The sequence below is a fragment of the Notolabrus celidotus genome, chromosome 7 (assembly GCF_009762535.1).
Source record: "Notolabrus celidotus isolate fNotCel1 chromosome 7, fNotCel1.pri, whole genome shotgun sequence".
Lineage (NCBI taxonomy): Eukaryota > Metazoa > Chordata > Actinopteri > Labriformes > Labridae > Notolabrus > Notolabrus celidotus.
Genome location: NC_048278.1, coordinates 20,670,322 through 20,686,670, shown reverse-complemented (window position 1 = coordinate 20,686,670; position 16,349 = coordinate 20,670,322). Strand labels below are relative to the sequence as shown.

The following is a 16,349-nucleotide window of genomic DNA, read 5'->3' as shown; positions in this document are numbered from 1 at the left end:
AAGAGAAACGTACATTAACATGTGCAGTGAACTTGATGTAGGACTTTTGGCAGAAACGGAACCCCTTTTTCTACTTCAATTGAGATAATGTTTAATAAAAGATCACACTGTATTCAAAGAATAAAAACTTGTCTATGGTAGGGGTGTCAAACGTGCGGCCCGCGGGCCAAAACCGGCCCATCAGAAGTTCCAATCCAGCCTGCGGAACGACTTTGCAAAGTGAAAAAATTAGAGAGAAGACATTAAGTGCATTTTTTCAATAAAAGTAACTACCATTTCAAATTTATCCTCTTGGGGTAGCATAAAATCATAGTGCTGACGGAGCGCCCTGAACGATGCTCCAAGACTTTTTTTCTCAAAGTGAGAAAATAGATCACTTGCTGTTCGCATAATCCAGTTGAGATTCTTAAAGACTTTTTAGAGCACTGTAAGATGATCCACTAACTACTAACACTAGCACTACACCCCTGCATACAACACTGTCCAGCAAGCAAACTGTTCATGCTGGAGCTGAGGGGTCCAAAATAATCAACTTTACCTTCTCCATTATATTATAATCTCTGTTCTTTTGCATTCAACATTACACTCTGTGTGTCGGTGAATGGGTAACCTGTGTGTATGGTGTGTTCACAGCAGGTTTCAGAGCTTAAAGATTAAAATATTCAGCCCCACTATGAGACTCATCAAGGCAAAACATATTAACAGCTGTTTTTGGAGAAAGATAGTTCATTAAATGTGAACATTTTCAGAATGTACTTGTACTTTTTTGCACTAAAACAAAGGGACAAATCTAGAGTTGTTGTTAATTATAGGTTATTATTTTACTAGTCCGGCCCACTTCAGATCAACTTGGGCTGTTTGTTGCCCCTGAACTGAAATGAGTTTGACGCCCCTGGTCTATATTCTGTATGGCACCATAGACTGATGTGCACTCATTCAGCCTCTCTGTCTTCTATCTCCGAGCTGTAATGACTCCAATCCGCCAGGTGGCGCTGTCCTGATTTCTCCGACTGTTATTGACCAATCAACGGTGTCCTTGCAGTTTGAACAAGAAGCGGGCCTGGTGGATTCAAGGCTGATCCAGGGCTGTGATGAGCGAGAAACAAAAAAGTTAAAAGACAACACTCAGAAGTCAAGGGCATGGGTTAAAAGCGTATTTTCGGTTAGTGTCACTAATTTCAGACCTTTGTATTCATCGTACAGTAGAGCTTAGTTTTGAGAACCGTATCCTGCTAATCTTGAATGACGGATATCTACGTTTTCTCCGGTTACTTGAATCCCTAAAACACCCCTTTGTCCTCTGGCCGACGTTTATCTCTCTAATACGGTTATAACACTTATTTTGGAAATGAAGCCATTAAAGCCGGTATACCTGAAGACATACGGTAAGCAGACTCGAAAACTGTCTGCCTGGATTTCACCAGAGAACCGTAAGCAGGCCTTCGAGAGCACCCTGTCAACAGACGGGGACGTGTCCGTGTTTGAACCATCACGGTAAGTCCGCATCGACAGGAGGCCATGAGTGTGGTTGTGTTGTGTTGAGATTCCTCTGTCATTAAATCTGTTTCATGTGTGTTTTCGTGAGGCTTTTGTGTAAGTGTGTTTTTAAGGTCAATCATAGACTCATTTCATGACAGTTTATGTCAAAGCTTACTATTTGACGGTTTCTTTTTATGGTCATGTTTCTTTATTTGAAAGAATGATTTATTTACCTTGCACCACTAAGAACATCATGGTGTAGACTCCTAAATGTGACAATAGATGAAGAGACATGGGGGGGGGAAGCTCTGAAGCTGCCCTCCAGGATTTCAATATGCAACAAATATATAGAATTGCAATACAATATATTACATAATGTTTATAATTCAATTCAATTCAAATTTGCTTTATTGGCATGAACAAAGAGATGTTATTGCCAAAGCACATAAATTCATACAATACATTATATATATTCACAACACACTACACTCACCATATATACATTTATCACACACCATATTCATTACATATTATATTCATCACATTTAGCACGTAGAGGAGCTAATGACCCTTCCCCCAGGAGAACTGACAGTTTCTCTTCTGGGGTTAATGTTGGGAAGTTTGGTACCATTTTAGTAATGTCCCTGTAGTGGGCATCTCTTAGTAAAGAGAACTTGCTGCAGTGGAGGAGGAAGTGCATCTCTGTCTCTATGTCCCCTGTAGAGCAGTGAGCACTTAGACGCTCCTCTCTGGGCAGCCATGTCTGTCTGTGTCTCCCTGTCTCTATAGCAATGTTTATATCTCTCCATATATTTACAGTAAGTTTACAGCAGGAGCCTCCCCAATACTGGAACTTGAATACAGTGTCTCTGGGAGTGTGAAAAGGTTCAATTATTCTGGGAGGCAGTATGTGGAGAAATCAGTGCAATGATGGGGCAAAATCTGCCTCCTAGACCACTTTTGTGCCTACTTGGAAGTGTACCAGACTCTTTTTTGAGGACACAAAATGAAATAATTCAGTTTATTTTAATGTTGGCAAGGAAGGCTATAAAGACAAAGTGGGTGGGAGATGAATCTCCATCTATTATATTTTGGAAGTCTCTGATATCTGATGTTTTCACTTTGGAGAAGTTGAGATACTGTATTGGAGGAAGAGTTCATCTTTTTAAAAGAACATGGGAGAAACCTAAATCTTCTAAATATTAAGTGCAATTTATAATGAAGATACTTAAGGATTGTTCTACTAATGTACAATACAACTGTACTATGCTGGACTGATGAATGCTGGATGTGACTATTAGACCAACTATGCAAAAAGTATGTTAAGATGTACTGACCTATTGTTTTCAATGGGAAAATCAATAAAAAAGAATGTTAAAAAATAAATAAATAATGATTTATGCTCTGAATAAACAACATCAAAGAAAATGTTCAGATGTATAGAATAGATCAAATGTCATCGTCTCTCTGGGTTTCTTAGTATTCGTCAGACAGAAGTCTTCTGTGAGATTTGGTAAAAGTCTTTATCTAATCAGCACTCAGGAGTAAAAGTGTGCCAAGTTGTGTTGAATTCATGAAAGGATAGAAAAGATTGTATTCTGCATAACATAGAGACACCTGAACTTGATACCTCAGTTAGAAGCAGAGGCTAGAAGGGCTGCGTAACAATGCTTTCCAGTGACTTTCCTACAAGTTGAATCAGGATAGATTATAGTCTAACCAAGTGATTTATATCAATGTCAACTACATCAGGACATGTATGCACTGAAAGCACACTGACATCAGCTCAAGTCAACATTAAAAGACAATAAGCAATTTCATTGAGGTTTGACAACAAAGATCAGACTCGGACAGTGTTTTGGGATTTGAATTTTTTATTAAAACCAGACTTACTTGAACCTTTGAAAATAAATGCTGAGTGTAAAAATAAAAGAAAGATAATTAGATCATGTATTTTACTTGCTGTCAAAAATCAGTATAACTGTTATTCTTTTTCTGTAGAAATTCTTGATTGACTGCACTGAGATAACATCTCAATCAAAATAGTCCCCTGGCGGCTGATGTCATTGCCAAAGTTGAACAACTACTGAAGCATGCTGATAGTTCATCTTAAAGAAATACGTTATATTTGAACCATTCTGGGACAATGATCTTTCCTGACAAATTTTCCCTTGTTTTTTTTAGCATATCCTTATCCAATCTCTCCTAATGTTGTCATCTGTATTTTCTTGCTCTAGAGAGAGGATGTGTAGTGTTGCCAAACGCAGAGTGGTGCGCCCACCTAGAAAGAAGGCCATACTGTGTCTGACCAGCGGTGATGAGGAGAATATGCCGTCTCATTCCTGTCCACAGCCTAAGAACAAGACAACCAGGTCAGTAAGAAAAACATGTAGCAGACAGTTTTGGGTGATAACAATGTTTCATTGATGTACGTTTCCAATAAGTTATCACTGAACCAATTTGACTGCATTACAGCTTTTATAAAAACAGAGTCAATACCAGATCCGAGTTTATTTGCAGCAGTAAATGTCTAAAAGTGCTGTTTTCCTTTCACCATATTGCTCATGCTCTTTATCTTGCCTTGCCTATCAGTTGTTAAAAATTCTTTCTTTGTTATAAGAGCAAAGAAGACAAGTGTTCCCAGAGGGAGAGCAGCCCGTCTTGCCAAAGCAAAAGCCATGGCATGTCTGACAGAGACCAGCAGTGATGAGGAGAACAGCTACGGGCCCTCTCCTCATGGTCCTAAGCCAGCTCAGCAGAGCAAGATGACCAGGTCTGTACAATCACTATGAACAGAACACACTGTGAAAAGACAAAGGATCACTCATATTCATTGATTCTCTTCGTCTTCTTTTTTTTCTATTACCAGAACAGTCTCTAAGTAAACATGTGAAATAACTTAACAGCTTAAGAGTGTAATGCACTGGACTGCACTGGAAATCAGGTGTTAGAAATAAGAATTTAGCCAATAAATGATCCCAGTGGGTTTTGTTTTTTCAGTTAGCCGTTTTTGTTGTTATTCCACATCCGAGCCAGGGACCCAAATTAATCTTCATTATTTAAAATAAAGCGAAAGAGAAAGGAAGAATCAAAGTCTTTCCGGCCTTCATTACACTATTTTTAAGTGTGCACTAATTACATTGTACAAATTTACAAAACAACCTTCCATTTTCAATCATATCTGTTCATGTGCAGTAAAATTTACCTTTTACCTCATCTGCCATTGGCTAGTGACCTCCAAAAATTTACCGGCCAAAAATATTTTTTCATCAACGAAATAAAAAAATCCTGCCTTATTAGATTTAAAATAATTACTGTATGCTTTTATTATGAAAATCCAATTTAAAAAAGGCAAAAGGCTGCGGCAAAGGCTTCAGCTCATGGTGTGGTTCGTCCGGTCGTAAGTCAGCCAGGACCGAGTTGGCCAGTGTCGTCAATTTTCCAGTTTTCTTTGAAACGTCGTATTAGCTGTCTGTTCCTCTTCTTGGTCGTCTCCTGCCTCTTTGCCCTTTTTGTTTGTGGTGGCTTCACGCCCTCAAAACGCTCTTCGCGCCGTGCTTCTTCAAGCAAAGGGAACAAATAGAACTCCATTAGCTGACGTCACGCCGTTCCAGACACACCAAATTAAAGCGCGCCACGATAGTCAAAAAAGCCTGACAGTCGGCAGAAATGGGCGAAAGTATGAAAACAAAACCTCACATGCAAAACAAAATTTTCCATTTGCCACTCGCAGGTGTGTTTTTGTTTTACAGGCCAAACTCATTTTTTTACCCGCCATTGGCGCTTTGTGGGTGTTAATTTTACACCCTGGATGTATACCCACTAACAGCAGATACAGTTTAAAAATAGGCACTATCGAAAACTAGCCCCCATCTATTGTGTATTACAACAGTCCAGCCTTCTGCTCAAAGCATGCTGGGACCAGGCTTGTGATGCCACTTTTAGAGGCTTTTCTGCCTCATTTTTCAAAATCATCTAAACTCAAAAAAAGGTAATAATACACTGTTTAAAAAAATAAACCTGGTAGGATGCTGGTCTGTACTCCTCTAAAGTTGCCTACCTTAACTTTTGTGTATTTCTTAAATGAGCTTGATGTCTTTGTCAACAGGAAAAGCAGAGTTACAATGAAGCAAACAGGACAGAAAGTCTCACTTTCCAACGAGAGTGAGGGATCCACTACAAAATGTCAAGTCAATTCACCTCAAATGAAGAGCGACTCAAAGTAAGTGTTCAGCCATTACATCTGTTGATTTCAGCGTTTATTTCTAAACTCTTTAAGCCAGACGTTTGACTCTGCATGAAAAAATTCAGACCCCTGAATTAGTTGGAAAGAGAGAGTGTGGGGGTGTGGGGTCCAATATGGAGAGTCATTGCAAAAGGAAATCTTTGGCTAAAGTTTAGCTTGGCTCAGCTGTGGCTGTAAAGTGACACTGTTGGAGAAACATACTGCAGCAGTCAGTCATTTGTGGTAGCGTTGTTTGGTTTGGGAAGTGTATTTCTATTCTTTACATAGCAATTGTTGTGGTTTACAAAGCTGCAAATCTTGTTTCTGGATATCATAAAGAGGTCTGCAGAGTTTTTTTTCCGTCTTTATGATTTGAATCCTTACTCATTCAGCATCATACCATGTTTTGATGCAGAGCTGTTTCCAGTAAAATCACCCTTTGAAGGTCTTCAGTCATTGACCTAAAAAAAAAGCACTGCTGACTTTCTTCCTCTTCTCCCTCTTCTCAGTGTTTGTGCTCCCTCTGCTAGCCGCTTTGTAACTCGCCGCAGACGGCCTGTTACTGCCAAACCTAAAGTCCCTCTAGCAACATCCAGTATACTCAACTCCTCTGATGACTTTGCCTCTAGAGCATTTGGTTCGTGCATGATTTCTCAGTCTTCAAGGAGGAAGAGCAGGAGGAGGATCCCCCCAGCATTTCTGGTGTCAAGTGCGGAGAACTCAATGAATGCTACAGGAACTGTCAGCTTTGCCACTGTCCCCTTCCGAGAGATCTCCCTTAATGAGTCAGCAGATCGCAGCCTGGGACCCGGCTCCAGGAGACCAATCTTCTGCTCAACACCCTCAGCAGGCCCCTTAAGCAAACGGCAATGCCTTAAACCCCTAACCATCATTGATCAGTGCTCCCCTTCTGCATCAGTGTCAGTAAGCTGCATAGATGTCATGAGTGCATTCCAGAAAGAGCTGTGTTCCCCAGGACAACCCACACCCCCTCAATGTTCTGCACCACCCATTGGGCTTCACTCAAAAGCAAAGCTGCATTCAAGCCTTGGGGCGCCAGAACCTTCTAGTGATTTATTTATGGAGCCCACGGTAAGTGGCTCTAGAGAAGAATCCAAAAGCAGCAGCGAAGACACAAATATCAAGAATGATAGAGAATTACTACAGAGTCTGAATCTGCTCTCTACCGATGGCAGTGAACTTAGCAGTTGTTTTGTGTCGGCAGCAGGAGGATTAGAGTGGCTGATAGAGGCTCTGAAGGAGCACTGTTTGACCGATCGCTGCACAGTGCAGCTGGAGAGATTGGACTTACTCACTATGACTCAGCTCTGCAGTCAAACAACCTACTCCTCCTGTTTGGAACAGTCAAGCTCAGTCCACCGAACAAATGAACACCCACCCTCTGAGCACAGCCTTCAGACTTCATGTGATCATGCATCTAATGAAACCAGGGATTATTTACATTCAGCGGAAAGTTTTGAGTCTCCTGAACATGCAGCTCCAGTGACTGAAAGTCACAGCACCAACAGCTCATCATTAGCGGACTGTATGCCGTCAGTTGAAAACTCATCCTCAAAGGAAGACAGCACAGAGCAGCCAGCATCAAACCAGCACACAGACAGCAGTGTTGAGTTTATAATGGGCACACAGCTACTACCAAACAGCCCTGTGCAAACATTGTTTTCTGAAGAGGAGGCTGCAGCAGTGAAAGACAAATGTCCTACGAAGAAATGCACAGTTGTCCTCCAGAAATCTGCCTTGTCACCAGTGATTGTTCAGCAACTCAAAGAGCTCATGCAGCCTCAAGATGCACATTTGGCTTTTGATGAGAAATCTTCTAAAACAGACGCTAACACCTCTGAAAATTACCCTGAAGGTGTTACATGTTCAGAAGAGGTCACTGAGACGATGATGGCATCTGTTATGCAGTCAGGTAACAGCAGCAGTACTGAAGCCCAGATAAAGTCTAATGATACTGAAAGAGAGGAAAGGGCAGCTGTGTACAAAGCACTGCTGAAGGAGAAATGTCTAACAGATATAGTCACTGTTCAGATGAAGAGATTAACTTTAACACAGCTGAAAGAAATCCGTAAGCTTAAAGGCACAATACTTAAATCAGCAGCAGATGTGTCAGGCTCAGCCAGTGACGACCAGACAAAGACAGAGCAGCAGTCTGAGAGTGACATTAATCACAGTAATGAAGACACTTCAGCAATGAGAGTGAGAAAAAACGACTCCAATACTTCAGAAGACAGGATTGTTTCAGACAGAGAGGAAGCTGCTCCCCATAAAAGAAAAAAGGCATCACATGCTGCTAAAGAAAAGAAAAGGAGGAGCACGTCTGCCGACCGGCCTGGGACAACCAGGAAGGCGTGTGTCAGCGGCCTGAGTGTGAGTCGTTGGAAAAGCAAAGACAGCACACACATGTGCAGGAGCAGCAAAGCCATAGACTGCAGCATCAACGAGCTGATCTCCACACAACCCAAACAGCCAAAGGTGAGATCACAGCAATGCTGAATAGGGTTGCAAAGGGGTGGAAAATTTCCAGTAAATTTCCATGGGAAGTTAAGCGGGGGAATTTTGGAAATATTCCAAATTGAAAACTTTCCATGGAAATTATGGGAAATAACTGGGAATTGAAATTAATTTCATGGAAAGGTATCATTTCCAAGCATAAATATTAGTTTTGTTATACACAGAAATCCATCCAAAATAATACGATTAAAACAGATTTATTTGTAAGTAGAACTTCATCAAGTGTTAAATAGTTTATTGAACAATCAATTCTTACATTAAAGAACAAAAACATGAACGTTCAGTAAAAATTACTCATCCCCCCTGACCCAAACCATTCAAAAATTAACAAAACTGCAATCCCAACAATGTCCCATTCACAATGTTAAATGAATACCTTGTGTGCGTGTTACCGAACAAGGGCCACTTGCGCTCTGAGGCTGCTGATGATGGTGGGATCTGCAGTATGATGGAGGCTATAGGTCCAAGGACCTCAGATTTACAAAGTCCCTTCCACCAGGTGGTCTAAAATACATTTTACCCAACTATATTTAAGTTCCCTATTAAGAGCCAACCTTCATTTAGTAAATTCCCTTTATTCCCGTTAATTCCCATGGAAAGTTTCCAACTTTGAAAATTCACGGAATTTTGCAACCCTAATGCTGAAACACACACCAGTCCTGTTTAAGAAAAGTGTGATTGCATATGATATAAAAGCCATTTCCTGAGAACACGTTTAAACATCAAGTAATGTCCGATGTCTATTATTAATTTCTTGTGTTTTTCTGTATTTCTGATGTCAGGTTTAAATTTGGGCTGTCAAAAAATCAACTTTTTAAAAATGATTTTCAATGGCTAATGGAAATTAATTGCATTAATCTCATGTTCAAAATTCCACTGTTTTGTATTTCATAACAGTTTTTAAGTCTATATAAGCAATGTAAAGCAACTCCTACCAGTGTCTTGATATGGGAATCAAATGAATACTTCTCATTTTCCAACTAATAGGGCTGCAAAATTCCGGGAATTTTCAAAGTTGGAAACTTTCCACGGGAATTAACAGGAATTTATGGGAATAAACCAGGAATTTACTAAATTGAAGGTTGGCTCTTAATATGGAACTTAGATATAGTTGGAGATAATCCTGACTATATCAACCAGATTTGATGCAAGCACAGTTAAATATCTATGCTATTCCTTACTGTAGGGCTATTGAGACCACACCCCCTACATGCACTGTGCAGTCCACCATCACATGCACAGATGATTTCTATTTTGGATGGATGTCTGCTTATATCAAATTCAAATATTTAGGCTTGGATATGACACCTTTCCATTAAATTACCCTCAATTCCCATTAATTCCCATAAATTCCCATAATTCCCACGGAAAGTTTCAAATTTGGAATATTTCCAATATTCCCCAGCATAACTTCTCATGGAAATTTACTGGAAATTTTCCACCCCTTTGCAACCCTACCAACTAAGCTGTCAAGATTCCTCTTAAGTTCTTAAAGTTTACAGTGTGCATAGGACAAAATGGCAAGCCAAAAAAGAAAAGAAAAGTATAACATGTTTATATCAGACTTGAATCCATCGCAAACAGTGCTGACAACCCTAGCTTCAATATATTTGGATAACTCAACTGTTTCAAAAGAAAACAAATTAAGAAAAATGAACTGATACCACTGGAAAAACGTCTTACACAACCAAGACCACTGAATGTTTTGATACAATACCTTACAAAAGGTCGCACTTAGTCTCATTTAATTTTACCCTCAGTGGAAATGAACATTTGACTATTAAATGTTTCAGTAAAGTTTATGCATTGCCATCCCTAATGAGTTAACCCAGAGCAAAATTCTGGACATGGTGTCTGTTGGGTTTCTAAAAGTTGTTGTGTTTATTGGTTTGCATTATTGACACATGTATGCTGATATCTACCCTGTGGTTAGGAACTGATGGGGACTATGAATTTCTCCACCCCTGCGAGAGCAAATCGGCACAACCTCTCGTCCCTGTTGGCTGACTTGACACCCAACACGCAAACCTGGAGCCGACTCAAAGCTGCCCTCTCTGTTCATCGCAGGGGCATGGGTAATATATGCAGACGCACGCACGCACGCTCACACACTCACACACTCACACACTCACACACTCACACACTCACACAATGCCATTAAGCTGTTAATTGTTCCCAACTACTCTCGATTGAAACACCTTTTTACTGAAGTTAAATGTTGCAAGTTTAATGACAAAGTTTTTACAGTTTTCCTTCCCCTGTTTTTATTCATTTGATTTTCTGCCTTCCCCCTTCTTTCCCTTTTCTTTAGTGCTACTCACTCCGAGGAGTCTTCGCCTCTCCATGTCAAGCACTCCTGGAAGAACAGAGCTGGCAGATGTCAGCCAGGATCTCTTTGCTACACCCTTTCGGACACCGCGCTCCAAACGCCCGCAGCCGCAGCTGCTGAGCTGCAGTTCTCTGGTACAACACACTTTTACAGCCATTAAAGACAGACAAGGGTAGACAGGCTGCCAACTTTCTTATGTCAAGTGTCCATCAAGAAGCAGAATAACATACTGACTGTACTAACATAATTCTGAATTCTGAATTTTAAGTTTGTACTGCTCACTGTCTGCATGTGTTACCTCTTGCTCCCCTGTCTTTCTCTCAGGCTGTACGTGAGGAGGAAGATCTGCCGGATGCAGAGAAGGTGTATGCCGAGTGTGGACAGTCGCGCCCTCTGCCCTGGGAGGAGTGTATCCTCCCTCAGCGTATGAAGAAGTGTGTGAAGATCGGAGAGGGGACCTTTGGCGAGGTCTTCTCCACCACCAATTCTGCAGGAGACACTGTGGCACTCAAAGTAAGGGGCTTTAGAGCTGCCATTTATAGCAGTCATTTGCTGAAGAAAGCTGTGGGAAATAGAAAGCATGAGGAAATAAGCAAATACTTTGATTTAGAACTATTTTATTTCATGTTTCTGTTTGGGGTCAAGGGTGAATGTTTCAGCCAAGGAATCAAATATTAAGTTTGTCAAATGCAAGGAAACCATACTGTTGTTCAATAGCTAACATTTGTCATATTACTCATTGTAAAGGTGTGTGTGTGTGGTATGTCTGTATTCTGCAGTAAAGACTTGTTCTGATCCTGACAGATAATTCCACTAGAGGGCAGTGAGAAGGTGAACGGAGAAGATCAGAAGACGTTTGGAGAGATTCTTCATGAGATTATCATCTCAAAGTAAGCAGTGCACACCAGGGTGTTGTCCAGTCCGAATGATAATGATAATGGAATCACTTTGATTTCTGAGTAAACAGCATGTTGTGTTTTTGTGTTCTGCCAGGGAGCTGAGCAGCCTGAAAGAGAAGCGGCAGAATCAGACTCATGGATTTATCGGACTCAACAAGTATGTATCTTTATTGCTCTTAATGTCCATGAGTGTCTGTTGGTAGTTTTGAATGTTAATGTGATATGACTCTTTCTCTCATAGTCTCCACTGTGTGCAAGGCTGCTACCCTCCAGACTTCCTGAAAGCCTGGGACACCTTTGACCAGAAGAAAGGCTCAGAGAACGACCGACCAGGTCAGCAACAGAGGAGCCTTTTTTTTTATTTAATTCACATTAAGTACACTTTCTCTTAATGCAGGAAATTGCAGTACAGCATTCATTTTCTTTAGTTAATAGTCTTTCAACAGATGCTGCAGACTTGGTTTTTGTGTTTATGTATCTCATCCTGTCTCTCTTTTTTCATTTAGATTTCTTTGAAACGGATCAGCTGTTTATTATCCTGGAGTTTGAGTTTGGAGGCAGCGACCTTGAGAACAGTAATGGGACGGTAAGTGCACCACATACAAGTGAAAGCGGCTCAATACCTTTGTGCTCAGTGTTGCACTGCACTATGTTGAGCTTTCATCAGTTCTGTCATTGAGGGATGAAAAACATCCTTTTTCCCTCTGGAAAAAAAGTAAAGTGGCCGCCCACTTGGGGTAATTATTTTGTATTTTTTGGTTCCAATTTTCTTCTAAATGGTCGGAATTTTTTTTTATGAAGTGCATTTGGGTGTGTCTCCTCCTTTATGCCAGTTTGATTATTGCAAAATGGTAAGCACTATAGCACTTTCCTTAGTATACCATTTTAAAACATTAGAATGCTAAGTAATGTTCTTATAGTGAGGTTATGTGTACTTAATATCAGTGTGATCATAAATCAGCATGCTGAAAAGATGAAGCAGGAAATCTAAAACTTAGGCTGTTTTCGAAACCACCTACCATACTAGCAGTACGTACTGATTTGGCCAAAATGTAAAAAAAGAGCAAAATCTGCAGTATGCCAAAACTCCCCGGATGTCTACTGATTCGGGAAAATTTCTCATTATGCATCGGACCAGTCTGTTTCCCATAATGCACAGCGCTCATTTCACATTTTTTTTGACAGGGGGAACTCAGTTTTTAGATGCTGTGGGAATTATATGATTCCAAATAAACCACTTCTTAACTTTTTAAATCATAAGTGATGTTAAAGAAGCAGTTTATCTATCAGCTTGGCCGTTGTTTACTTCCGCTTTCCAAAACTGGAAATCCAGTGAAATCTGGCCCAGCGTACTGCAACACAGTTCAGCAGAACAGTCATACTACAAACTAAATTCAAACGCAATATGTAGCAGGCAGTACCTACCTTAGTTTCTGTAAATGCAGAGTATTAACTACATTTCCTCTGACCCATAACCTTTAAGTTAGCTCTGTTTTACTAGAGTACAAATGCGGTCTTCCATTCAAGCTTGTGTTATGTTCTACAGCTGGCATCGTTGGTGGTGGCGAAGAGCATCCTTCATCAGGTCACTGCTGCATTGGCTGTTGCTGAGCAGGAGCTCAACTTTGAGCATAGGTAGACTAAATGCACACACACGCACACACACACACACACACACACACACACACACACACACACACACACACCCACACGCACATACACATACACATACACATGCACACACACACTATAAAGCAAGGCCCGTTGGCACACCAAGACAGACATCATATGATAAATAGTACAGGAAGTCTGTATAAAGTAGGATATCCCAATATAAATTCCATCAATGTTTCAAAGAGCCCTGTGTGATATCTTGAGCTGTCTTGTGTCCAGAAATAAGCACTAGAATGCAAATGTGTTCTGTTTGGTGTCATAAAAGAAGGAGCAAATCAGCAGATATATAAATCTGGAAAGCTGGAACCACATGTTTTCTGCATTCACTTAAAATAAACAGTCTCATAAAGCAAAATGTAATTTAGTTGGTAAATCTGTTTTGTGATTAATGACTAATTCAACTCTCTGGGTTTCTATGATGTTAGTGGATATGTAGGGTTGATATGTATCAAACTATGTATGCTCAAACTCCATTATTGACATTTTTAGCTACTTTTAGCTCCCAGTGTACAATATTATATTTGAACTGCTGGTGCCTCGGACAACATATAGTTGAGTTTTGTTGCACATGTTAAATTTGATGCTTGTTGAAGTTGACCTCATCGGGGGTGAAATGTATCACACTTAGAGTGTGAGCAGTGACACAGATGGTGTGTGTAAGTGGTGCCAAAGTGATGGATGCTTTGTTGGTGTCTGGTAACAGCAACTTTATCCCCCTGTGCTGTTTACTTCAGGGACCTCCATTGGGGCAATGTGCTTGTAAAAACCACCAAGCAGAAGGCAGGAAGCTTCCTCCTGAATGGAACAGTCCACTCTTTGGAAACCAGAGGGGTGCTGGTTCGCATCATCGACTACTCGCTCTCCAGGCTAGAAATCGGTCAGATGCTTTTTTCTGCTCACACAAAATCTTCATCCCTCTTAACATCATGAACAGTAAAGAGCACATGTTTTATTCTCTGCAGATGATCTGACCGTGTCCTGTGATATCTCCAATGATGAGGAGCTTTTCATGGGTCAGGGAGATTACCAGTTTGACATCTACAGATTGATGAGACAGGAGAATGGGTCAGTGTCTCCATTACCAGATTTTTCAAAACAACCAGTGAGCCAGGTGTTACTGGAGTGCCTCTGTGCTATGTACACACTTAGGACAGTAGACACACTACCAGACTTTGACTTTGGCTCTGATTAATCAATATGTCATCTAGAAATACAAGTCAGCAGCTCAGTTACAAAACACCAGGTCTGGTATTACTTCACTCAATGAGTAGCTCACTTTTGAGCTCATTGAGGTTTTTATGATGGGACATGTCTTTTTTTATAACTTAGATATACTACTATAAGGGAATTTTTTTTTTATTTTTTTTATTGATAACCCTGCTTATAAACAATATTTTATTAATACCTCAGTCAATGTGTTATTAATCCTTCTCCTTGTATGTCCGTTCCAGAAACGACTGGAGTACCTACCATCCCCATACCAATGTGCTGTGGCTCCACTACCTGTGCTCCAAGCTGCTCTCTCTGAAGTATCGGGGCTCAGGAGGGAGGGGGGCCAAGGACACGAGAGAGGAGCTCAATCGTTTCTATGACAACGTCCTCCAGTACAGCTCTGCCACCGAGGCGCTGCAAAAGTGCCCCATGTTTCAGTAACATGTAAACACATCATATGTGAGGATGCTCATATACAGACTGCTTTTTGATCTTTAGAAAGAAGAGGGTCATCTTCATCTGTCCTTCATCCACGACGACCTCAGTCAAGTAGAGACCGTTAGCAGGGACGGGAGGTCACTTAATGTACACAACAAACAGAACAGTCATTAAATGGCCTTTTGAAAATCATGTATTCACGTGTCTTTAAGTTTGTTTCTACTGTTTTTGTATTGGCTGCTTGTTTCTAGAGTTGTTTAGGTCTGGTTGTTCATTTTAATGCATTTTAAGTATGTATGTAGAAAAAAAATACTGTTAATAAATTTGTATTTGATTTTTTTAACACATCTTAGAGTGTACACCGTGTTCCAAATTATTATGTAAAGTTGCATTTTTGTGAATATTTTAAAAACTATGTTAACAGTTGTTTTCAAATTTGTTAGGAAGTCAGATAGTGAATATATTTATTCAACTGTGTGGTTAAAATTATGCTTTTCAGCTGTATTTTTAAATAAATGCAGAATCTGCAGAAATGAGTATGCCAAACTATTATGCAAGTTGGAGATAAGAGCATATAACTTGTAAAAATTAAAAACTAGGCACTATTTTTAATGTTCTTTTGATTTAAAATAATAATATTTACTACAACTGTATTCAAACTTCAACAAAAACAACAGTTTTCTTTACATTTGTATACAAAATAAAACTGTTAATGTCTTTGAAACATTTCAAATCTAAAGGGTTTCTCTAATGTCCAATATAACCTCCTTTTCTTTCAGTGAGGGTCAGAGGTCACTGGTAAACTGATTTAGTGAGGTTTCTGATGACTTCTTTGCTGACACTGTGAGCTGTACCTTGTATGGCTTCCCAAAGGTGCTCTTTTGGGCTGTACTTCTTGCCATTACTGTAAATTATCTCCTTTAATATTGACCACAAGTTCTCAGTCGGGTTGAGATCAGGTGAGCAGGCAGGCTAGTTCATGAGGCGATCCTCTTTAACGCCCTGAGATGACGTCCTGTCCTTGGGATAACGGGAGGTGGTGTAACGGTGCATTGTGCTCATGCATGAACACTGGCATCTTTTTCACTTTAGCTTAATGTATTTTCCTCCATGGAGGAAAAGACAAAAGACAAATACAAATTTGAAAACAACTGTTGACAGTTTTTAAAATATTCACAAAAAGGCAACTTTCATAATAATTTGGAACACGGTGTATATGTGGCAAGATTATTACTAAAGGGGCTTATCAATAAGTCAATGGACGGAAATGTTAGTCCCAGCCAGCTTGACAATTGATCAATTAATTAGTCAACCATAAATGCAGTAATGCTCTCCACTGCCACTTTATCATCAGAAGTTAGGAGTATACTCTGTTTTATAGGGATTACACATGATTGTGACTGGGTGTCTTTCAAGTCACATTTAACCAAAGGATTCTTTATTACTAAGTTAGATTTTTGGAGTGTTTTTGCCTTTATTAATGGGACAGCTCAAGAAAGACAGGAAGCATGGGGAGCAGAGAGCAGGAAAAGACATGCAGCAAATGGTCGAGGCCAGA

The 16,349-nt window shown here is 40.1% G+C and overlaps 1 protein-coding gene across 1 annotated transcript; it reads left to right on the top strand.

Moving 5' to 3' along the window:
* The first annotated feature begins 1,037 nt into the window (after positions 1-1,037).
* Positions 1,038-14,985, top strand: haspin (histone H3 associated protein kinase). Its single transcript, XM_034687511.1, has 16 exons — positions 1,038-1,494; positions 3,717-3,851; positions 4,100-4,252; positions 5,588-5,701; positions 6,214-8,200; positions 10,173-10,314; positions 10,551-10,702; positions 10,893-11,081; positions 11,373-11,458; positions 11,562-11,624; positions 11,709-11,800; positions 11,974-12,053; positions 13,014-13,102; positions 13,876-14,018; positions 14,104-14,206; positions 14,593-14,985. The coding sequence occupies exons 1-16, from the start codon at positions 1,349-1,351 to the stop codon at positions 14,792-14,794; spliced, it is 3,876 nt and encodes a 1,291-aa protein (XP_034543402.1). The 5' UTR covers positions 1,038-1,348; the 3' UTR covers positions 14,795-14,985.
* The last annotated feature ends 1,364 nt before the right edge of the window (positions 14,986-16,349 follow it).